The sequence below is a fragment of the Capra hircus genome, chromosome 23 (assembly GCF_001704415.2).
Source record: "Capra hircus breed San Clemente chromosome 23, ASM170441v1, whole genome shotgun sequence".
Classification (NCBI taxonomy): Eukaryota; Metazoa; Chordata; class Mammalia; order Artiodactyla; family Bovidae; genus Capra; species Capra hircus.
In genome coordinates, this window is record NC_030830.1 from 12,524,246 (window position 1) to 12,548,019 (window position 23,774).

General features: G+C 42.9%; 1 protein-coding gene across 2 annotated transcripts in view; it reads right to left on the bottom strand.

Moving 5' to 3' along the window:
* Nucleotides 273–23,774, bottom strand: part of MBOAT1 (membrane bound O-acyltransferase domain containing 1) — a 115,075-nt gene continuing 91,573 nt past the window's right edge. For both annotated transcript variants that reach the window (XM_018039164.1, XM_018039163.1), the window contains exons 8-13: nucleotides 23,480–23,672; nucleotides 17,835–17,938; nucleotides 15,369–15,433; nucleotides 13,303–13,435; nucleotides 10,370–10,521; nucleotides 273–1,445 (exon numbers count right to left, since the gene is read on the bottom strand). In XM_018039164.1, the coding sequence (XP_017894653.1) occupies nucleotides 1,319–1,445; nucleotides 10,370–10,521; nucleotides 13,303–13,435; nucleotides 15,369–15,433; nucleotides 17,835–17,938; nucleotides 23,480–23,672 (774 nt within the window). In that variant the 3' untranslated portion in view covers nucleotides 273–1,318. The remainder of the gene's footprint in view (nucleotides 1,446–10,369; nucleotides 10,522–13,302; nucleotides 13,436–15,368; nucleotides 15,434–17,834; nucleotides 17,939–23,479; nucleotides 23,673–23,774) is intronic.

Here is a 23,774-nt window from a genome sequence, read left to right on the forward strand (position 1 = left end):
GCTTCAGAATGGCAAGATGCTACTGATACAATACTCAATGCTTTTCAGAAATATTTCTTTTATATAGAAACACAGTATTCATTTAGTAAGAAACTTTTCACCATCTTATTTGAACAAATTCTCTCCTCCCAAGGTTTTTGATTGAAAATGCAACATTATAGCATGTTTTATTATCATTATTGTTATTTTCCATAACATTTAATACCACATTTCCTTCTCCCACATAGAATATCACCTAGTAGAAGTTTCCCAAAGGAGCCACAGCACATTCATGACAAAGACAGAAAAGAAAACCATTTTTAATCTCTGCTTTCAGGCAGGATGATTCAACTCAAACAATGCAAATTTAATCAGCTATGAAACTTAAAAATGGAAACCAGCCCAAGTGAACACCATGGCTATGATCATGAACACTCCCAAGATGTGAGGGAAGAGAAGAGAAATGTCTGCCTCTTCTTCCCAAACTTCAGTGTAACTTTATTTAAAAAAAAAATTATAAAAAGGTATCCTCCTGCCTTCATGGTGTGAAATTTGGGTGTTTTCTCAGGACCACGTGTGGGCAAGTGGAAGGCATGTACTTGTGCAATGGGGAACTGTAACCCCTCTGAGACCTCTTTGTACCTGGACAGGAGACTTTCTGATTTTCAATCTTGGCTCATTGCAGAAGAAAGAAGGGTTACATCCCTCAGGGGCAGGGGAAGAAAAACACAGCCGTCTTCAGGGCACATGCCTGACTTTTAAGTCCATACAGGTGTCCGTTCACGTTGGTGATCTTGGCTCACCAAGTTTTCAGTATTCTGCAGACCTCCCTTCACAGAGTTCCTCCCTGGAAGTCTTCTGAGTGTAGTTAATGTGTTCGAGAACAGTAAGGTCACAAGTAAAAGGATTGGGGGCTTCCCAAGGCACAGCCATCTTGGGTGTATTCTGGAAGACAAGTCATCTCAGCTTCCCCATCTCACTTCGGAAGCAGACACTCAGGTTCCCAATATTCAGATTTCAGGGGCTGGAGATCATGCCAGGAAAACAAAGACCCAGATGCCCAGAATGCACTGTCTCTGCAAGTGCTGGCACTTTCTCCACATACCTCCATGCCACCCAAATGTCCTATAAAATATTAAACCAACTGGGCATGGCTGATTTAATAGTACAAAAAGGCTTTATAAAAATACTCCCTGCACTTAAAAAACAAAAACAAGAAAAAAATGCATGTAAACATCACCTCTAAGTCACTGGAGAACTCTGGAGTCTTTATCTTGTCTGTCCAATGATTTGCAGTCTTAAGTGTTCAGCATATTTTTTTTTTTTTTTGGTGGAGGTATCAATCCATTTTTTTCTTATTAACAGAGTTCAGAGTCTGAGGCCGCCTTTGATTATGAGCTTGTGATTTGATTGGTAGGAATAGAATGATCAGGAGACTGATGATGTGTAAGTAAAAGTACATAGACCTAGGAAGAAACATACACACTGTATTTCAAATGAGGATATACAAGAGAAATGTCACATGAAGCAATTACATCATCCTTTGGCACTGCAGACCTAACCACCCTCAGGCTTGCCTTGATCTACTCCACAGATAACTCCCTACAGTGGCTGAGCAGGCCAAGGATGGACCAAAACCTCAGAGCTGGGCAGAGCAAACCAACTAGCCCGTCTGCAGACAGACACGTGGTAATATCCCACTGATGTTATAAGCATATCAAGAGCATTAACCCCACAGCTAGAAACTCACCATATTAAAAGTATAAGGATGCATGGAATGCAAATTCAAGCCCTACCCTATGTTCCCCTAACACAAAAGCAACTGACACTTTAGCCAGTGTGCTCCACTAAGTGTCAGGGGTTCTTGTATACAGTATGAGCCCAAAGAGTTCAGATTTCAAAGCCTACCCCGTGAGTCAATAATTTTCATCCAAACTAGAACACGTTTTATTTTTGAGGTCTGTGGACTTACAGCCTAAGTGTGGTACTGGGCACAGTGTGGATGTTCAGTAAATCTGTACACATCAATGAGTGAAGTAATTAGTAACAGCTTTTATAAGATTGCTGTATATCCATTTGGAAAAACTGAACTTTCAGTTTTGAAGAGGAGAAGAAAATACTGTTAAGGGGCAGAAGACCCACAACTGATTTACATCTCATTCCCCAGCTTCTGTGATCATAAGGTCGGGTCAACAGAATAGTCGAGAGCTCCAGCAGAAGCAAGCATATCTTCTCTTCCTTCAATAGTATGTACCGTGCGCGCTCCGCTGCGCAGTCATCTTTGTGACCCCATGCACTGTAGCCCACCAGGCTCCTCTGTCCATGGAATTTTTCAGGCAAGAATACTGGAGTGGGTTGCCATTTCCTCCTCCAGGGGATCTTCCCGACCCAGGGATCAAACCCGCATCTCCTACGTCACAGGGGATTCTTTACCCCTGATCTACCTGGGAAGCCCACCTAGAATGTAGGAAGGATTAAACTGGGATCTATGAAAAGACAAAGACTCCACCCCTTCTTTTGGGAATGGAAAAGACCAGTACAGACAGAATAGTAGCAATTTAGCCAGCAGATGGGTGAACAGCCACAGGTGAGTGGTCATCTGACTTACTATTTAAACCAGGACATTACTGAGAGTGAAAAACAGTTCAACAAGGAAACACTGGCTCTGCAAGTATAAGCTGGGATTCTCATAGGCACATCTGAGGCAGAGACAATTCTAGCTTTCAGGGTCTGCTCTCCGAAAACAGACTTTGTTTTTGCCTTTTGCCTGAATCATTTACATGTGGTCAAATCTACCCTGGAGCAGTTATGTTAGAGTACAATCGAATATTCTGAAAGTCAAGGGGTTAAAATTTCCTTTTCAACCTCCCAGGAAGGTTTAGTAACCTATTCTGACATTCCATACTTCTCTCCAGTGTTAAAGAACCCTTCATCTTTTTTATTATGGAAGAACTCAGTTAACATTTATATAGTGTTCTAGCACTAAACTAGATGTCCAGATATACAGATGAATAGGGCACAGCGATCTACAAAAACTCCTACACAAATTCTCACATTCTCATACACTGAATTTACTAAGCGTTATCTAGTTAAAGACAACTCAGGAGATTTTGCTTTTGAAAATGATTTCAGAGAAGGGGTCTGCTCTAGACTAAATATTTCTGTCCTCCTTGAACACGTATGTTGAAACCCTGACTTCCAATGTGATGGTATTGGAAGAAGTAGCCTTAGGGAGGTGATGTGGTTTAGAAAAGGCCATGAGGGTGGGTTCCCCATGACGGTATTAGTGTGTTTATTAGAAAATAACGGGAAATCAGAGTGTGAGCTGTCTCTGTGTCCTTCTCACTGTCCCTCAACCCATCTTTTCGCTATCCCTGTCTCCATCGGTCTCTCTCTGCTATGTGAGGACATAGCGAGAAGGCAGACTTCTGCAAGCCAGAAAAAGCTCTCATTGGAAACCACATCTACTGGCACCTTGATCTTGACCTTCCCGACTTCCACCACTGCAAAGGAAAAAAAAGTCTGTTGTTTTTAAGTCACCTAGTCTATATTATTTAGTCATAGAAGCCTGAACTAAGACAACTTCATTCTTTTTTTTTTCTTTTATTGGATTACAGTTGATTTACAATGTGTTAGTTTCAAATGTGTGAAAAAGTGATTCAGTTATACATATATTCATTCTTATTCTGTCCTTATATAGATTATCACAGAATATTGAGTAGACTTCCTTGTGCCATACAGTAGGTCCTTGTTGGTTACCTATCTTATATATAGTAGTATGTGTTAACCCCAAGCCCCTCCATACCCCCACATTTCCCCTTTGGTAACCGTAAGTTTGTTTTCAATATCTGTAAGGCTGTTTTGACTTCATAATAAGTTCATTTGTATCATTTTTAAAAAATCAGATTCCACATGTGGGTGATATGGTATTTGCCTTGGTCTGGCTTATTTCACTTAGTGTGATGATCTCCAGGTCCATCCATGTTGCTGCAAATGGCATTATTCCATTCTTTTTATGGCTGAGTATCGTGCTTAGTCACTCGTCACGTCTGACTCTTTGCAGCCCCATGGACTGTAGCCCACCAGGCTCCTCTGTCCATTGGGATTCTCCAGGCACGAACACTGGAGTGGGTTGCCATGCCCTCGTCCAGGGGATCCACTGTTTATGTATATCTATATGGACCACATCATCTTTACCCATTCATCTGCTGATGGACGTTTATGTTGCTTCCATGTCTTGGCTATTGTAAACAGTGCTGCAACACACATTAGGGTTCCTTCCTCTGCAACTTTTTGGGAAGAATTGTTGTTAACTCCTGTCTAAATGTATGACAGAATTTGCCTGTGAAGTCATCTGGTCCTGAACTTTTATTTGTTGGAAGATTTGTAGTCACGTTTCAATTTCAGTACTTGAAATTGAACAGGTCTGTTCTCTTTCTTCCTGGTGCAGTCTTGGAAGGTTGTACCTTTCTAAAAATTTAGCCATTTCTTCTAGGTTGTCCATTTTATATGCATATAGTTGTTTGTAGTAGTCTTTTAAGATCCTTTATATTTCTGTGGTGTCAGTTTAACTTCTCCTTTTTCATTCCTGATTTTATTGATTTGAGTTCTCTCCCTTTTATTCTTAATGAGTCTGGCTAACATTAATCAATCTTGTTTAAATTCTTAAAGAAAAAGCTTTCAGTTTTTTTTCCATTATTCGTCTCTATTTCTGCTCTGATCTTTCTTTCTTTCCTTCTAACTTTGAATTTTGTCCGTCCTCTTTCCTTCCTTTGCTTTAGGCCTGAGGATCACAGCTTCTCTTCTCATGTCTGCCCTCTAGTGGCTGATGTTGGTCCTGAGGTTTGTGCAGGTTTCCTTATGGGTGGAGCTGGGTCTTGTCATTCAGGGGGTCAGGATCTTGTCAGTTCAGTTATGTTCGACTCTTTGCGACCCCATAGACTGCAGCACGCCAGGCTTCCGTGTCCATCACCAACTCCCAGGGCTTGCTCAAACTCATGTCCATTGAGTCAGTGATACCATTCAACTCATCACTGGATGGCACCCTCCGTCCCCTTCTCCTCCTGCCTTCAATCTTTCCCAGCATCAGGGTCTTTCCCAATGAGTCCGTTCTTCGCATCAGGTGGCCAAAGTATTGGAGCTTCAGCTTCAACATCAGTCCTTCCAGTGAATATTCAGGACTGATTTCCTCTAGGATGGACTGGTTGGATCTCCTTGCAGTCCAAGGGACTCTCAAGAGTCTTCTCCAACACCACAGTTCAAAAGCATCCGTTCTTGAGTGCTCAGTTTTCTTTATAGTCCAACTCTCACATCCATACATGACCACAGGAAAAACCACAGCTTTGACTACATGGACCTTTGTTGGCAAAGTGATGTCTCTGCTTTTTAATATGGTGTCTAGGTTGGTCATAGCTTTTCTTCCAAAGAGCAAGTATCTTCTAATTTCATGGCTGCAGTCACCATCTGCAGTGATTTTGGAGCCAAAGAAATAAAGTCTGTCACTGTTTCCCTTGTTTCCCCATCTATTTTCCATGAAGTTATGGGACCAGATGCCATGATCTTTGTTTTTTTGAATGTTGAGTTTTAAGCCAGCTTTTTCACTCTCCTCTTTTCACTTTCATCAAGAGGCTTTTTAGCTCTGCTTCACTTTCTGCCATAAGGGTGGTGTCATCTGCATATCTGAGGTTATTGATATTTCTCCCAGCAATCTAGATTCCAGCTTGTGGTTCATCCAGCCTGGTATTTCGCATGATGTACTCTGCATATAAGTTAAATAAGCAGGATAACAGTATACAGTCTTGACATGCTCCTTTTCAGTTGGGAACCAGTCCATTGTTCCATGTTTGGTTCTAACTGTTGCCTCTAGACCTGCATACAGGTTTCTCAGGAGGCAGGTAAAGTGGTCTGGCATTGGTTAGGATTGTGTCAAGGGGTGTGTTTAGAGGTGGCTGTGTGGCTGAGACTTTCCTGGTGGCTCAGATGGTAAAGAATCTGCCTGCAGTTCAGGAGACTGGGGTTCCATCCCTGGGTTGTGAAGATCCCCTGGAGAAGGGAATGGCAACCCACTCCAGTATTCTTGCCTGGAGAATCCCATGGACAGAGGAGCCTATAACCTTGGCGGGCTACAGTTAGTGGACTTGCAAAGAGTCAGACAACTGCTAGACTAACATAAGGACAAGGTGACCTCAGTCTGGCTGCTGATGGGTGGGGCGGTGTTCGTAGCCTGCTGATTGATCTGTCTGAGGCATTCCAGCACTGGAGCTGTAGGTCATTGGTTAGAGCCAGGTCTTGAAGCCAAAATGTCGACCTCTGGGAGAGGTCAGCATTCTCTGGGGACTTCTGCTGCCACTGTCCTTACCCTTCCCCCGGCCCCGTGAGCCACAGCCAACCCCTGTCGCCACAGGAGAGCCTTTAGGACCCACAGGAGGTCCAGTCCCAGCTCCTGTGGAGTTTACTACTCTGGGCTGGCTCCCAGGGTGCACAAAACCTTGTCTGTGCCCTCCCAGAGTGGACTCTGTCTCCCCCAGTCCCGTGGAGCTCCAGTCCTTTACTCGGTCCCCACTGACCTTCAAGGCCAAATGCTCTGGGGTCCCTCCTCGCAGGGCTGGACCTTCACACTGGGGAGTGTGATGTGGGCTCAGCACTCCATCTTGTGAGGGAACCTCTGTGATGTAATTATTTTCCAGCCTATGGGCTGCCCACCTGCTGGACATAGGGCTTGGCTGTGGAAACACCCCTCCTCCTGTCTCGTGTGGCTTCTGTGAATATATCACTTGGGGTAGATTGCAGTCTGTCTGGTCGATGGCTGCTCAGCACTTGGTGGTGATTTTGGTGATTTCCTGGGGGGAAGTGAGCTCAAATCCTTCTACTCTGCCATGTTTGTGGAAACACAAGTTCTTTCATAATACAGTCAGATGTTCACTTGGGGCTCACTTACAACTACAAGGGAAAAAATTAGACTAAAGCAGGGTTTTTAGTCACTACAGATTGAAAAGTGACGAGACAGAAAAAAAAGCCCGTCTGACACTTAAATGTCAATCAAGGAAGGGTATCCTGAGAAATGAATTTGCATACGACTGCCAGTCATCTCCAGTTCCTGAAATTACCCCCTAGAGAGGAACAGATCTGGCCAGACCCATCTCCATTCATTTCTTCTGCCAGATTCAGAGAGTCTCCTACCAGTTTCTGAAAAAGAATGGTTTTAAAAAGATTCTGAAAACATTTTTGAGAGGCAATCTATAATAGCCATTGGCAACAGCTATGCAGCTGTTAATCTAATTTTAATTAATTTGAATTTTAAGTTGAAAACTGTTTCTCAGTCACACGTTTCAAAAGCTCGGTGGCCACATGTGCTGGTGGCCAACCTACTGGATGGCATTTCAGTCACTGTAGAAACTTCTACTGGACAGAGCTGACCTAGGTAGGGAATTTAAATGATATACATAAGCAGAGAGGAGAACAAAATACCACTTAAGCTGAATTACTTGAAACTGACAAAAGTGACAGAAATGTCAATTTCACTCTAAACAAAGGTTTGTGTGTGTTTTAAGTAAAGTAGGTTGTTTTTAAAAAGAAATGGAAATCTCCTGAGAGTGATCTGGACTGAATGATTTCTTTCCCTAAAGCTCCTGCCTACATATAGAATTCGGCATGCTTAGTTGGTTAAATGCATGTGATCACAAACAAATCACCACTTGTGTGTGACTCCCAAGTGATAACATTCTTCCAAAGTATTCTCTCCTACAGAAACTTTCAGTGACTGCACTCCTCTTGCTGTTTAAAAAAAAAAAAAAAAAAACTTTGCAAGTGACATGTGGGTTTTGCTGTGTGACATCTGTTAAATTACTCACCCTCTCTGAGCCTCCATGGCCATAAATAACAACAGGGATAGTGATACCTACCATTCTCTCCTCGGCTCACTGCTCTACCTCGGATTGGTTCTACACTCTTCCCACACTCATGTTTCTCAGGGCTTCTTCCTGTTACAATGGAGCTTCTCTCTGCTGCTCCCAGGGTTTGCCGCACAACCCACAGTGCTCCAGCCGCCCCCTCAGCACCCCCACACACTCTATACCTGCTTCACACTCCCATGGTGCAGCCTCTAGGAAAGAAAGCTCAATGCTGCTTTCTCTCAAGAGTCAGATTCTTGTTACATGCACCTTGTACATGGGACATGGTACAAAATCTTTGGACCATTCACTCAAGGGTCTGATCTTGGTGGGTATTTATAAATCTGTCAGTTATTTCCTATCACTTCTATCAAGCTATCTCCTCCACAGAAGTAGGAATGAGCTCTGTCTTTCGTTCACCCTCCCAGTCCCAGCGTCTAGAGCAGTGCCTAGCATGCCGTGCTGTGCCAAGGCGCTTCAGTTGTGTCTGTGCAACCCTATGGACTACAGCCTGCCAGGCTCTTTGGTCCATGGGGTTCTCCAGGCAAAAATACTGAAGTGAGTTGCCTGCCCTTCTCCAGAGCATCTTTCCGACCCAGGGATTGATTAAATGATAACATCATGTGCTTAAAATACCAGGGCTGGGGTGGGTATGTTTCGCCTCTCCTCAGTTTCTGTTTCTTTATCTGCATAGTGACTTAGAGTTTCCAAACACTGGGGGAACCCTCAGCCCTAGCCATCTGACTTAGGAATGCAAATCAATGTGTCTCAACGCCTGTTTAAAAAAAACAAAAAACTGTTTAACATAATTCCTTGTTTATTTCACGGTTCCACTTCTCTATAAAAGGTCATCTCCTCACTAGCAGCTCTCTCCTCTTCTCTCCAAAGAAATGGGGGAAAAGGACCCAGGGTTACCAGTTAGAAGCAGACACCTCAAAACCTATGAGACTGTTTGTAACCTGAGCACTAACAAAGACAATTAGCACCCAAGCCCCAAACTTGGACAGCCCAGCAGAATAGCTGGACTGGGCTTAAAGGCTGCTTCAGAGAGTGTTAAAATGTACAAGATAATAAAGGGCAAATGCTGGCTGGAGGGCCCTTAGATAAAGGGAAAGAAGCCTCTTGGTCATGTCCAGCTCTTTGCAACCCCAGGGACTGTAGCCCACCAGGCTCCTCCATTCATGGGATTCTCCAGGCAAGAGTACTGGAGTGGGGTTGCCATTGCCTTCTCCAGGGGATCTTCCCAACCCAGGGATCAAACCCAGGTCTCCCGCACGGCAGGTGGACGCCCACCAGGGGAAGCACTAGATAAGGGGAAGAAAAACAGAACAGTGAGCAAGTGGGGCTGCTCGGAGGGAGGGGGCATCGGAGGGAAAACCAAGGTGGTGCAGGCTTCAGGGGTGGGTGCCTCTGGGAAAAGGGAGCCTAGTGCAGATGGGACGGCTCATGGCTTCTACCTCTGTAGCAGCTGAACTGAGGGTTTTTTGGCCGAAGATTATAATTCTTTTCCCACTATTCCTGCATCCCTTGTCTAGAAAAATCTTTATATAAACCAGTTCAACTTCCATCTGGACATAACTCCTACGACCTAACTGGAATTACAGAAACAGACTTCAACCTGGAAACCCTGATGCCTATACTGAGCAGTGAGAGTATCTTTGGTCAGTCCTAACCAGCGTGTCCAGTCTCTGATGTACCATAAGGCACGTTTGCATGTCTGTTTCCAAGCCACTTTTCTGACTGTAGCTATGGCCCAAACTTAACCTACAAAAGTCCCTGCAGATCAGTAAACGACACAAGTCACTATTTATCAAGTACAGACTACAACCTCAGACACTGGGCTGAGCCCTTGCACGTCTGCCTCATTCAGTCCTGACAAAGGTGATGAATTCTATTCTTAACCTTCATTTTACAGTTGAGAAAACACAGGTAGAAGAGGTTAATAACTTGCCAGAGGTCACATAACCATTTCTCTGAGAGTAGAAAAATATGGCTAATTCAACAGAGGAGTGAAACAATAAAAGTAATCAAGAGGAGGTTTGCAGTTCAGCAGGAAGGCTGGTGTCTGAATACAACGGCCTGACATCCTTTCCCTAAAGGCCTCGTCTGTGGGGTGAATCCAGCTGCTGCCTGCTTCTGTCCCTCCTGGGGTGCCCCACGGCCTCCAAAAGAGCCTAACCCCAGGAGAAACAGGTAAGGGCAGTGAACTCACCCTCTGAGCTTGTAATCCAGACACATGCCTTCGGAATTCACTACCATAAGCGTCCCTTACTTACATCAGGAATGGCTCGAGGGCCACTCTGCCCCACCTGCGTTACTGTTTGTCTGTTGGCATCTCCAGGACAGACACTTCCTCCTAAAGCTTTCTCTAGGCATTTTTCCATCGAAACCGCACATAGAAACTGTCAGTACTGGCTCATTCAGCTCACCAGCTCCTAAGTCAAACACAGAGGTTACCAGACAAGTTTTCTACAGAGCAATCGTGAACAAGCGACACTTACTTGTATAAGCTGATGGTGGGTTCCACGGCCAACATAACGAAGGGGGCCACCGTGTAAGAGACGGCCAGCTGCGTGACAGCCCAGGTGACTATGTCATAAACAACCTTGAGGGCTTTTGAAGAAAGGAAGTAATGTCTGTAGTTTTTCCTCACCTGCTTGCCAAGGAAGTCGTGGGGGGCGGGGTGCAAAAAATAAAAACTTTTATTCCATGCATGCATGTAGTATACTTCAGGAACACAGGAGATAAAAACTACCAACCATCTGAGTTCTATTTTCAACCAAAAATACCATTATAGTTTTGTTATTTTTAAAAAGTACACATCCATTCACTGTAGAAAAATGTTTAAAGAACAACTAAGCAGAGTCAGATTTTTTTTTAACGTTTCCCAGAAAAGCATTGTTGAAAAACCCTTTCAAGTCTCTTTTCTATTCATACATATTCATATTTACATTTCCAATGGCACCACTAGATGGTTAGCCTGTTTTTTCACTTAGCAACATAGCATGAACTTTTTTCTATGTCAGTAAATATTAATCTGACACAATTTTAATTATGGGAAACTCTGTAAACAATTCTGTGATGTATATCCTTGTAGAAAAGTCTCTGCACTGTGTCTTATTTCCTTTGAATAATGGTGAAATATAATAGTGTAATAATGAGAGCTACCATTTATTGAGTGCTTACAGTATGCCAAGCCTGTGCAAATTTTTTATGGGTATCATCTCTGACTCTCCCCACGAACCTATCATGTAAGCATCATTATGCCCATTTTAGAGACAAGGAAACAGAACTCTTTGAGATGAAAAATGGTGGGTGTCAAAAGATTTGTAGGTCTTTGGACACAGAGTTGGTTCCAGAAAGACACCCGATTTCCAGATGCCAGAACCAAAGACAGAGTTGAAACAATGGCTGGTTTAAAGGCAGGTCAGCCCCAAAGCAGGAAAGCCATACCAGAGCTGCCTAGCGGGGTAAGGACTCTTCTTGGCTCTAAGGTCCTCTAGACGGAGGCTGGAGGGCCATCCATGGGCAGTACTGAGAAGCACGTAAGAGATTTTATTACGTAACTTCCTGGGCCTGAGACACTTCATAACTGTTTGAGTTCATTCTCCCTTCGGGGGGTGGGGGCAGTGGGAGGGGAATGGAAACACTGTTCTATCAACCCTCTCTCCATCTCTTATCCGACTCTTTGTGGAAAACATTCCAAGGTCACCCAACAGGCTTTATATACTGGGTTGGCCCAAAAGTTCATGTGGGCTTTTCCAAAAGATGTTACAGAAAACCTCGAACAAATTTTTGGCCCAACCTAATAAATCAATGTTTTTATACCAGTTAAGATCAACTGAATGAAAGACATTTTAAGAAATAATACTCTGAATGTATTAACAAAATTCTAGCCTTTGTCTTTCCAGCTGTTTTTTAGTTTTATGACCCAAGTTGGTATATGAATGGGAAAAAAGAAAATGCTTGCTTTCACTGTACAAGTATGTTCAATATATACTATTATTGTTCTTGTTTAGTCACTAAGTCATTTCCAACTCTTCTACGACCCCCATGGACTGTAAGCCGAGCCAGGCTCCTCTGTCCTTGGGATTTCCCAGGCAACAATACTGAACTGGGTTGCTATGAAACTTTAAACTGTGCTAATCAGAATAATCAATTATCCATCTTGTTCACACAACAAACATTTATATAAATAAAATATTGGGTCAGCTAAAAAGTTGCATTCAAATTTTTCTACAAGTGCTTAAGGAGAAACTCGGGTGAACTTTTTGGCCAACCTAATAAAAACCCCATGGGTGAAGAATTTTGTTCACTGTAGTAGCCCAGCACCTACTAACATATAAAAGGGCTCCTAAAATATTAATCGAACAGATGAATTCAAGAATGAGTCAACAGCTAAAAGAAATGCGGAAGAAATCCTACTCTACCCGCTTTCTCCACTGAACAAACAGGAAGATGTTATCCGTTTATACGAGATGCTTCCCATTTACACTAGATGTTGTCTCTATTCCCAGCAGTAGACCAGGAGTAGGGACCACATCCCTTCTGTTCTCCATTTTTCCCTCCAGTATCCATCACAGCACTTGGCATGTAGGAGGCACTCAATAAACATATTTTTTTAAAAATAAAAGAGTGAATAGCTTTGTTGGGGCTCCTAAAACCCACATCTAAAATACCAGCTCAACAAATCTCATTAAAAGCTCTTGGCACCTGAATCCCTATCAAGTACTGAAATGAAATAAAATTCAAAGCTCTGTATCTGACAGTTAGAATACACTGGCTTGTAATTACTTTGGTACATGTTCACCTCATTTTTGAGGACTTTTTTTTTTTTAATTCTGTCATTCTTGCTCTGCAGCCAGCAAATCACAGGAACAGTCTAGGACAAACTGAAGCCTACTCCTAAAACCTAGAGAACTAAATTTATAAAAGTCACAAAGGACTTTACACAAACTTCATTTAATTGGATCAAACATGAGACGTTAGAGATATCTTTAAGAGAACAGTTCCTGTGGCTGCAATTTTTACAATTGCTCAAAGATCAAATTATTTTTAGGTGCAGGATTATGAAAAGAGACATTATGTATAGTATAAGCAAAATGAAGTTTTATGGAATCTCCATGGATGAATAACAATAGTCACCGTAATTAGTAGCCTTTAATGATTAAAAATGTTTTCATCTCTTAAGGTACTAAACATTGTTCCTAAAAGTCCTTTTGCTTTGTAAACACTCCCTATAAGTAATATGAAAATGAAATAGTTAACCATTTTATGACCATAAGTTTCTATATACTGAAATATTTCTCTAATGGGAAGACTTCTGTTGATTCCTCAAAACATCACTCCCACCATGGTCCCCAACCTGCTGGGCCCTAAAAGACAACACACATACAGGCATCTGATTACTAAGAAATAACCGAAGGAAGCTTACCGTTCTGGCTGCTAGAGTGACAAGGATTCCAGTTAAGAAGGTGAAGTAGTACCCAGGGTAGACACCGTGCCATAAGGCAGACAGGATGAAGGTCAGCACGGTGGGGTACCAGGGAACCCGCTCGTAGCACACACTGAAGTCAGGAAGGTACAACGAGCCACAGGTCAAACATGCCAGGAACTTTTACCGACACCTGCATCTTTTTGGATCCAGTCATGCAGAATCACCTGATGATCCACTGAGGGCACGCCTGCCTCACCCTCATCAGGGACTTACAGTGTAGCCCAAGCAGCCTTGAACTCTCGTTTTCTTAAACACTAAGAGTCACGTCCGACTCTCTTGTGACTCCCAAGGACGATAGCCCGCCAAGCTCCTTTATCCATGGGATTTCCCAGGAAAGAATACTGGAGTGGGTTGCCATTTCCTTCTCTAGGGGATCTTCCAGATTGGAAAATTGCCCTTGGCTCTAAAACATTTAGAACCAGATAAGGGTCCTCATTTAGTGGAATTCATTTACTTTCCACACTGGCCCCAATGCCACCTTAAAAAAAAGCAAACCACTGCAGCCTTCTCATCTCTCCTGGGCATGACTCCAGCACAAAATCAACACACCAGTTACAGGGCCTCTTCAGTTCTCAGTGTCCACTGGATTCCAATCCATGGATTTGCCTTAAAGAGTGAGGGCAGTATGAGACTCCAGGAACTGCCAGTCAATACCCTGGAGATCTCTGGCTTCTTGGTTGTTTATTAAAACGAAGTGACAGGGGACTTCCTCCCAAATCCAGTCTACAAATTGACAGTGGTACCCTGGGGAGCAACTACATGGCTTCCTAAATGAGACAGCCCAGATGAAAAATAAATCCCAACAGTCAAAAGTAACCAAGTTAAAACCAAACTAAGGATCACGGCTGTCTCTTTATGGGAAGAAAGGGAATGCATTTGAGGAAAGAAACAAGGGTGGAATTCCATGTGAAATATTTCTTCTTGAAATGAGAGGTACTTTGCATGGGTGTTTGTTTCTTACCTCTCTGTACCCTCTTGAATGAATGAAATATTCCATTTCTAAAATGATTTTTTAAAAACATTTCATTTTTAATATTTATGTTCACATAAAAAATATTTATGTAGAACAAGCTCCTAGTGGAGACTATAGGATTCTCAATACATTGGGGTCATTCAATACACAGAAATAGAGGTTTATGCTAAACTGATTCACAAAATTAATAGCAATAATTTAAGGGCAAATTTTCAAAACGTGCATGTTCAGATTAATTGCATGAGTGTACTTTGGCAGAACTGTTATACTTTGTCTCTTCTTTGACCCCAGTGTTTTAATAAGATGAAAAATGCTACTTATCAAAAACAGTAGAACTGACAATTTAATATTTTTATACTCTCTCTGCACTCATGTAATAGGAATATTCATGAGCTAGAGTCTGCTGCTTCGAGGATAGCATGTCATTAGTTCCATAAGAAGTAATATTTCTAATTTTGGAATGTGTAGAAAAACAAAAGGACAGAGAAATACCAAAAATACAAAGTTAAAAAGCATCAACAGGTGGGGGGTACCATAAAGTTTTCAATGCTAAACAGCAGTCTTCTGTGACGTGATGTTGACATTGACCCTCCTTGACACCTGAGCAATAGGCTGTCCTCTAGATAAGCAGTAGCACATCACAGAGGTTAAGAGCCTGGCTCTGGAGCTGCACTGGACTCATACTTATTACTCCTTAGCTGTGTGACTTTGGGCAAGTTACACACCCCCTGTGCCTCACTTTCCTCATTTGCAAAATGTAGATAATAAGTACCAAGACTTCATGGGATTGCTATGAGAATTGCTGGTACACAGGAATGGCATTAGCAAGTTATTTGGTACAGTGAAATAAATATACTACATTGTGAGCTTCTCAAATTATTCCTGCTTTTTCGTTGAAAGAGCATAGATGTTAATACCAAACCAAAGTGCCAGCTGACATGACCCAGCAGACTACGGCTGTTTATCTAATGCTGCCCATCTAAACATATCCCAGCGCCATGAGTAACAAGGTCGTTTTTGTTTTCCTTACCGCTTTAGCCAAGTAGCTGTCTGAATATTCCAGTTTTCTACGTACATTTTGAAACTTGTGGCAGTCTAGAAAGGAGAAAATAGCACCTATCATTAGCTTTAAATATCCCCAGAAACGGAAAGTCCTCCCCAGAATTTCCCTGGCGGTAGATTAGATGTACTATTTCCACGGTGATGACTGACTCAGGGACAGCTCAGCTGCTCCACTGTACACAGTCAGACTTTACGGGCTTCACAAGATTTCCTCTGCAACTAAAACTTGGCTCGCAATTTCTCCCAAAATCTATTTTCAAATTATAGGATGACCGAAAGAATGTTCTGTGGGTTTTCCTTCCATTCTGGTTAAACACAAAACCCAAGTCATCTGAATTTTAAAACTAAACCCTCTAAAATGGGATTTGCCACAGGAAAAGCTTCATCCTGTGACTTTAGAGCCCTTCCGGAGACACCTTGAATTCAATTGCCGTCGTTTCACTCTGGGGCCAGCTATAAACTAGGTCAGTCTGGTGCAGTTAACTCTGCAAGTAGCTACACAGGTTCAAATGCTTCCAATTGTATCTAGAATAGTAAGGAGATTTCACGCATGATGGAGTCACAATACAGAGAAGAAAACAAAATATCACCCCGCCAGCATGATGCAGGTAGATCAACCATGCAGAAAGATTCCAAAATAAGTCATCAACTGGGTTTTCTAATTAAAAAAAAATTAATAAAGGCTGGTTGTAGAAAGCACGTAGCAAACATGTAAGAACTAGAATTCCTAATGAAGTTGGAAAATGTAGATGTCCCTGTTTTCTGTTTCAACCATAAGAAAATCTTAGGCCACACGTTGGCCTAATGTAATATGTTTGGAAGGAGTGGAGGAAGAGGGAGAATGCATCAATGATGGACAGACAGATTTCTGTACTATGAACTTTTAGTTTCAACACCCTAAGGCAGGGGTCTCCAACCTCCAGGATCTAATGCCGGATGATCTGAGGTGGAGCTGATGTAATAACAATAGATATGAAGTACACAATAGATGTAACAAGCTTGAATCACCCTAAAACCATTCCCCACCCCTGGTCCGGGAAAAAATCGTCTTCTACGAAACTGGTCCCTGGCGCCAAAAAGGCTGGGGACCGCTGTCCTAAGGAGTTTTATTTATCCATTTAGCCATCTTCCATGGCTAAAAAAATGCTATCCTCACAGATCCAAGAGTGCCTAAATTAAATCAGACTTCCTTGGTGGTTCTCCTTAGCTCCTGGCTGTATATCAGCTTCACTGGAAATACAAACTTTCTCTCCTGGTGTTCTTTCATAATAAATATGACTCAGCATCACCCAGAACACCTGCCCACAGTGAGAGGTCTCTGTCTTCGGGGCACAGTGGAGGGGTTGGTGGGCAGCTGGAGGTCCAGGGGACCCACTCTGAAGGCCCATTTACCCTCAGCATGCCAAAGTAGCCAGCCGAGATCTGACAGTTTTGAGGATGAGAAGAATTTCAGTGGGAAAAGGGAGAAAAGTCTGACATCATCTAGATAGAAAAACAAAAGAGAGGGGTTGTTCTGGAGGCTGGATCGTGTCAATTCAAATGAAGAGAAGCCCCAAGTGTCAAGAAGGTAGAGGCTGTCCCCTGGGCCTCCCTGTGGGTGGAGAAACCCACCAAATGTGGGCAGCAGGGGGTCAGTCTCCACCTCCCAGGCTTCCTGCCCTACACGGACCTCCTCTTTCTGCCTTGCCTTTCCAGTGGCATAGCCAACAGCAACCATGAGTCTCTTGGCTGGAGAACCAGCACTTCTATACGTTGAGAATCGTGCCCTCCGGCTGCAAGCAGGAAAAGGGCCAGAGGCTCGGCGTTACTTTCAGCTCTGACGGATGACAACGCAGAGGAGATCAAGAAGGAGGTGGCCCCACAGAGATCACCTCTAGAGATGGAAATGATAATACCGTGAACTGTGGTCCAAGAACAAAGCCAGCGAAAGAGAAAACACCACTCTAATTCTAGAGGCCTAAAAGCTGTGCACTGTTGCAATTCTTAAAAGCAGATGCATCGTTCCGAAAGGAACCACAGAAAACACTGGCAATACAACTGCTAGTCTGTATCTTTGCAGAAAGGAGAGCAGGAGTGTAAACAACCAGAAGATTTTCCTGGCTCTTTGGCAGGCTTTCTGTGTATCATTATTACTACTAGAAGCATTAATACCGCCAAGAAAGTAGGTATCTTTTTTTTTTTTTTAAGATTTAAAATGTATTATTTTTTTTTTTTTTTAATTTTAAATCTTTAATTCTTACATGCTTAAAATATATATATATATAAGGAAAAAAGTTCTGAGATACAGAATGTTTCAGAGACTGCTGGAGCCAGCATTCCCTGACAGTGGCTTTTTTTTGGACACTAACGAGGACCTCCCATATATACCACACTCACAGCACACCACTTGCTTTATTCACAACGGCAGCGTCATTCACAAGCATGATACACTCACCTCAATTTTCCAGATGTTTAGGTTAGAAAGCAGATCCCAAGAGAAATTTCCATTCTTATCCACTCCGCTGAACCCAAAGCCAGCTGCATTGTTCACTGCATCAGCTATGGTTTTTAAAACAACACATTAGGATGTGGGACAAAAGTCACATTGCTGCTTTCAAAGATAACTAAATGTCTGTCTAGCTTTAAGAGGAAGAGAGATGGCTGCAGTTTCCTTGAGAAAGAAACCAAAATATATTTACAGGATCTCCTGGTACCACTAAGAGTCAGAGTTTTGGCACTTGGGTGACGTCAACTTTTATTCATTTTTATTCATTCACTAGCATTTTGTGAGCACCTGCTAACTAAGGAGGAAGATGCTCACAGAACGTGCAGAATGAGAAAAAGAGAGATGGAGAAACAAAACAGAGAAATAGGAAGATTTAGAGACCAACTAGATATAAGGGGGGAAAGGAAAAAAGGTGGAAATATTTACATATAAGCTCAGAAGACAGAAGGACCTCCATCCAAGAGCTGTCATTAACGATGGCAGGGCACAGGCTGATAGCATCGCATCTGGAAGAGAATCAGCTCTGAAGGAGAAACTGAAGCTCATTCTGGACATGTTAAGCATGACATGTCAGTAGGGCTATCGGTTGGGACGGCCAAGATACAGTTAGAACCATTTAGAACTTACGAAAAAGAACAGTACCAGAGCTATGAATTTGGAGGCAGCTGCCATAGAGGCCACATGCATATATGCTAAGTCGCTTCAGTCGGTGTACGACTCTGCGACCCCTTGGACTGTGGCCCACCAGGCTCCCCTGTCCGTGGGATTCTCCAGGCAAGAATACTGGATTGGGCTGCCACTGCCCCTCCTCCAGGGGATCTTCCCGACCCAGGGATCAAACCCACATCTCTTATATCTCCTGCATTGGTAGGCGGGTTCTTTACCACTAGCACCACCTGGGAAGCCCGCCAAAGAGCCCACACGTGGACACAACGACCAAATTCACCCTACCGACAAAGTCAGTCTAAAAGCTCCTGTGTCCACCTTTATTTCACTTCACTGAACTCTGTGAAACCATCCCCCTGCTGTATTTCATTTCTAAACAGTTCCTTAATGATATTTTTTACACTCAAAAAGAGACCCGATGAAATCAACACACTTGTATTACGATGGCCAAGATTATTTTCTTTCAAGTTCACTGTTAGAATATTTCCTTAAAAATAATCAAATGAGCTTTTTAACAGATTAAAAGGAAAAATATGGTCATATTAACAGATACAGAGATGACATTCCATAGAATTCATCTTTTCCTAATTAAAAACATCTCCTCACCAAAACCCCTAAATCTTTGCAAACAAAGAAGTGAACTTAATAAAGCAATCTACAGAGGACAAATAAAAAAATAAGCAACAAATGTACTTACTTGATGCTTGCTTCCAACTTTTGATAGTTATGAGTAAAGCTGCTATAAACATTAAAAAATCAAACTAATGAAGTTGTAGAGCCTGAGATCTGGGGGAGATCTCAGAGAAACCCTTCCCATAGCTCTGTTCATTCCGTTTCTAGGGGAGTTGAGGTGCAGCTTCACGCTAGACTTCTGAAGGGCTAGTGGGAAGAAAAACCACCCCCTCAAAGTTTGCCTGCTTTCCTTTTGGCACCGTTGATGCCTTAAAACTGCTTATCTTACGCTTAGCTTTACTGTAAAATGACCCGGTTTCTTTCAGAGAAGGGAGGAAAGAAATGAGTCCTGAGATCTCTTCCTCCCATGCCAACTGGAGGGAAACTCAGTGGAAAAGAAGGAGGACACAGCCAGGGTGCAGCAGCTAGAGACCAAGAATTTACACTGTGTGGGCACAGATGGCGAAGGACAGAATTAAACAAAACCAGGAGAGGACACACTCTTGAGGGCCAGGCTGATGGTGCTGGGACCAGCACAGCAATCCAGGCATGCCCTGTCCCATCTCCAGCCTCAGATCTAAAACACACAGCAGAATAACAAATTTTTTTTTTGGTCCTTAAATATTTTCCCAGGATTCTGTAAAGCATTCCACAGACATTTCTCATTTACTGCTCACAATGGTGTGAAGATGGTGGTTAACACTACCATTGGCGTGGAATGGTGATCTCCTGGGTTCCTTTCTCCACTTGGGAGTGGGGTCAATTCATGGCCTTGGGAGAACTGTCTAACTTCTAGGAACCTGTTCTCATGAGTGGATGTCATAACAGTACCTATTTTAAAGGGATGCTGAAAGGATTAAACCAAATTGAATATATGTAGAGTGCATAATCGGAGAAGGCAATGGCACCCCACTCCAGTACTCTTGCCTGGAAAATCCCATGGATGGAGGAGCCTGGTAGGCTACGGTCCATGGGGTCGCTAAGAGTCGGACACAACTGAGTGACTTCACTTTCACTTTTCACTTTCATGCACTGGAGAAGGAAATGGCAACCCACTCCAGTGTTCTTGCCTGGAGAATCCCAGGGACGGGGGAGCCTGGTGGGCTGCTGTCTATGGGGTCACACAGAGTCGGACACGACTGAAGCGACTTAGCAGCAGCAGAGTGCATAATACAGGGCCTGGCCCAAGTCAACAGTCAAGAATGGTTAGCTGCCACCATCATTATTATTACTGCCACCCCCATCTTGCTAGTAAGAGGTCTAAAGCTTAGAGATGTTAACATTAAGGTCACTCAGTCCCGCCAGGTGTGCAGGTCTTCCCTGGTGGGCCAGTGGTTAAGACTTCGCCTTCCAATGCAGGTTCGAGTCCCTGGGTGGGGAGCCAAGATCCCACATGCCTTCGGGTCAAAAAACCAAAAGATAAAACAGATGCGGTACTGTAACAAACTCAATAAAAACTATAAAAGTGGTTCACATTAAAAAAAAAAAAAAAAAAAAACAGAAAAGATTGCTCAGGTGGTAAACAGTGCCAGACTCTGAACACTAGGACTCTGATTCTTCCAGCCTGATTGGCTAGGAGCCATCTAAAAGATAAGTGTAAGAACCAGAAGAGGTGGCTCTCAGAACTGCCGCATTTAGACACGGTCGGAATTCCCTACTCCCTTCAGTGCATCCTGCCACCTTTTATCCAAGACTGTTCTTGCCTTAGAGCAGTTAGAATCTCTAAGTTCACCAGTCCAAAATCGGCTTCCCTTGCACTGCACACGGCTCTAACGTACAACGGAAGATAAATTCATTGGACACCCCTATTTGGGCATCTGTGATCTTTAGAACACAGCCTGGGCTATAATTGAGTCTCACTAATTAGTACTAATTAGTAGGAGAAAAACCACTAGCCTCAGATGCTAAGTCCAAAGAAAATAGCTCTATTCTTTCAATAGAAACGGTAACTATAACTAGACGTACACAGCGCGAGTGAGCGGAGATTCATCAAGAGGCCAGCTTTAAGGATTAAATTTATAATTGTGTATAATTAGTACATCAGTTATATGTAAATGGTGTCTGAAGGAGCTGGATAAAACAATTATTCGGTTAAGCAGTTTAAATATTCCCTGTTACACTATTCATTGCATCTTATAAATAATACAAAGGTTAATTTCAGACCAGCCCATGCGATCTAAACTAATACAAACTTCAAATTGAGGCCATGCAAATTAATGAAGCGTTTCTACTGAAGCTACCAAAAACAATGAAGAAAGGCTGGTGGGGAAGAAAAGACAAAGAGGTAAGTCCACAGAGAAAGCAATCCATGGGAAGGGTTATTTCTCTACTCTAAATATCTGGGGTCACTCCACAAAGGGCAGAGTGAGGCTGGACACCCCTGTGTCCTGCAACCGCCTCCCCGCCCAGATTCCCGCCAGTACAACCCACCTCGTGTTAGAGTTTCCCTACAAGGCCACGGAATGGCCTTTCTTTCCTCCTTAAATCAGGAGCCGATTTAGTCCAGAAGCCAGCCCATAAACTCTGGGGTACAGAATATGGGAGCAGGAATGGGAGGGAGAAGGGGGAAAGAAAGGGAGGAAAAGCGAAGACGTAGAAATTAGGAAAGGAGTGAGATTCTATCACACACCCTCTCCAGGTTGAAGCAAAGGGAAAAGTCTACTTCAGTAGAAAAACACACCCAGTGTTCCGAGTAGCGCTCATTCCAGAGGACGCGTAATGCCCACCTACTAAGGAAATGACCCTTCAATAATAAAGCATCTGCAGGAAAGGCAGTCAGATACAAGGAGACTCTGGGAGCCTCGCCCGAGGACCAGTCCATACACGTCATCTCCGCTCATCCTGTCACTGGCACAGCTCTGGGGATGTACTGCCTCATGGGTATACGTGTCTGTGGCCCCACTGAGTGCAATGACCATGAGGGCTGAGATGTCCTACCTTTGAGTTCCTCATAGCACAGAGCCTGGTACTCAAGAAAAACTCCTTGCATTAAACTGAATGGGACCGGAAACAGACTTTCCCACACAGCAAATTTTGGAAAAGCTCTTACGTCTCTCTCCGGTCAAGTGTGGCATAAATTCTGCACTGGACTGCACTTGCCTCTGAACACTGTGACCTTTAAAAAATCATTTGGACCAGGGAGCAGGGAAGAAAGAGGAATGGGGGATCACTGCTCTGTTGAAAGGACAGCGTTTCTGTTTCAGGTGATGGAGAAAGTTCTGGAGATGGATGGTGGTGATGGTTGCATTGTTGTGAGTGAACTTAATGCCACTAAGTTGTACACTATAGGGGGATAGAATGGAAAATTCTACATTATGTATATTTTACCACAATAAAAAATGATAAATGAATAAATCAGTAGTTATAAACTTTAATTTGGTGCTAAAAACTTAAGAGTATGAAATGAGAGAACTCAGTTAAGCACCGCACCCTTATGGAATATGGTCTACTAGGAACCGAGTTAAATAATCTACTTGATTTCATAAACCAAGTCACTGTTCCCTGGCATCAGGCCCCCAAGTCACTTGCAGCTAAGGTGTTAAACTTCCCCTCCTGAAAGTCTTCCAAATGCGAAATAGATATTCCTTATGGTTACCATGCCTTATCAAAATACTTTACCATTCTTGGTATGTAAATAGAAGGTTTATTGCTCACCTTAGCAAAGGTTTAAACTTTTCTGGTATAAAACTCTTTAAAAGGAAAAATATAAAAGCTTAATAATGACTTAAGTTACCTCACAGGGGAAAAAGAAAAGTGTGATAACACCCAATTAAGCTTAACTTTCTACCTTAAAATAAAATCACTTGAAATCAGCTTCTTTCTAAGGCATAAAGCTTAACCAGCCATTTCTTAAAAAGTGCAGCCCAAATGAGCACATGTATGGGTAAAATTCAGCGTGTATCCTATATTACAGACAACCCAGAAAAATTACAAGAAAGCCAGATCACTCTGGAATTTTTCCTAACTTTCCATTGCCCTAAATAGCCAAGTTTGATGGGTAGATGCAGCAGGTTCTGAGGTTTGACATCTGTTAATAACACTGGGTTTAAACAATAGCCATACTTCTTTTCCCCTTATCACAGATAATTGAGAGGAGGGTTACCCTGGAAAGTACAGAGTCACCCTGGCTCAACCGCCTTCCATGACACACCGGACTTTTTTTTTTTTTAATTAAGTGATCCAAATGTTGCTCTGGCCAAGCCCTCCAAGGAGTAGCATTATTTCCTCAGGCACTCAGTGCCCTCCAGCAAACTCACCTAACGTCCAGGCAAAGTAATACTTGGGCTTGGAGGCTTGCATGACAACATATAAGTAGCAGAGTCGGGTCAGAAAGTTTGCTTCATGAACAAACCAGTCGTCAACCAGGGAGGTGACAGGGAAGGTCTTCGTCAGCGTGAGAAACAAAAGGAGAGATACCAAGGTCATGCACAGTTTGTGCATCACGGCTCCCTGGAAATGGGGGAGAAGAATGAAGTAACTATTCAGAAGACACTGGTGCGTGGAAAACAATTTCAGCAAAGGCATGCTAAGAATAAAGCTGCCCCATGGCTG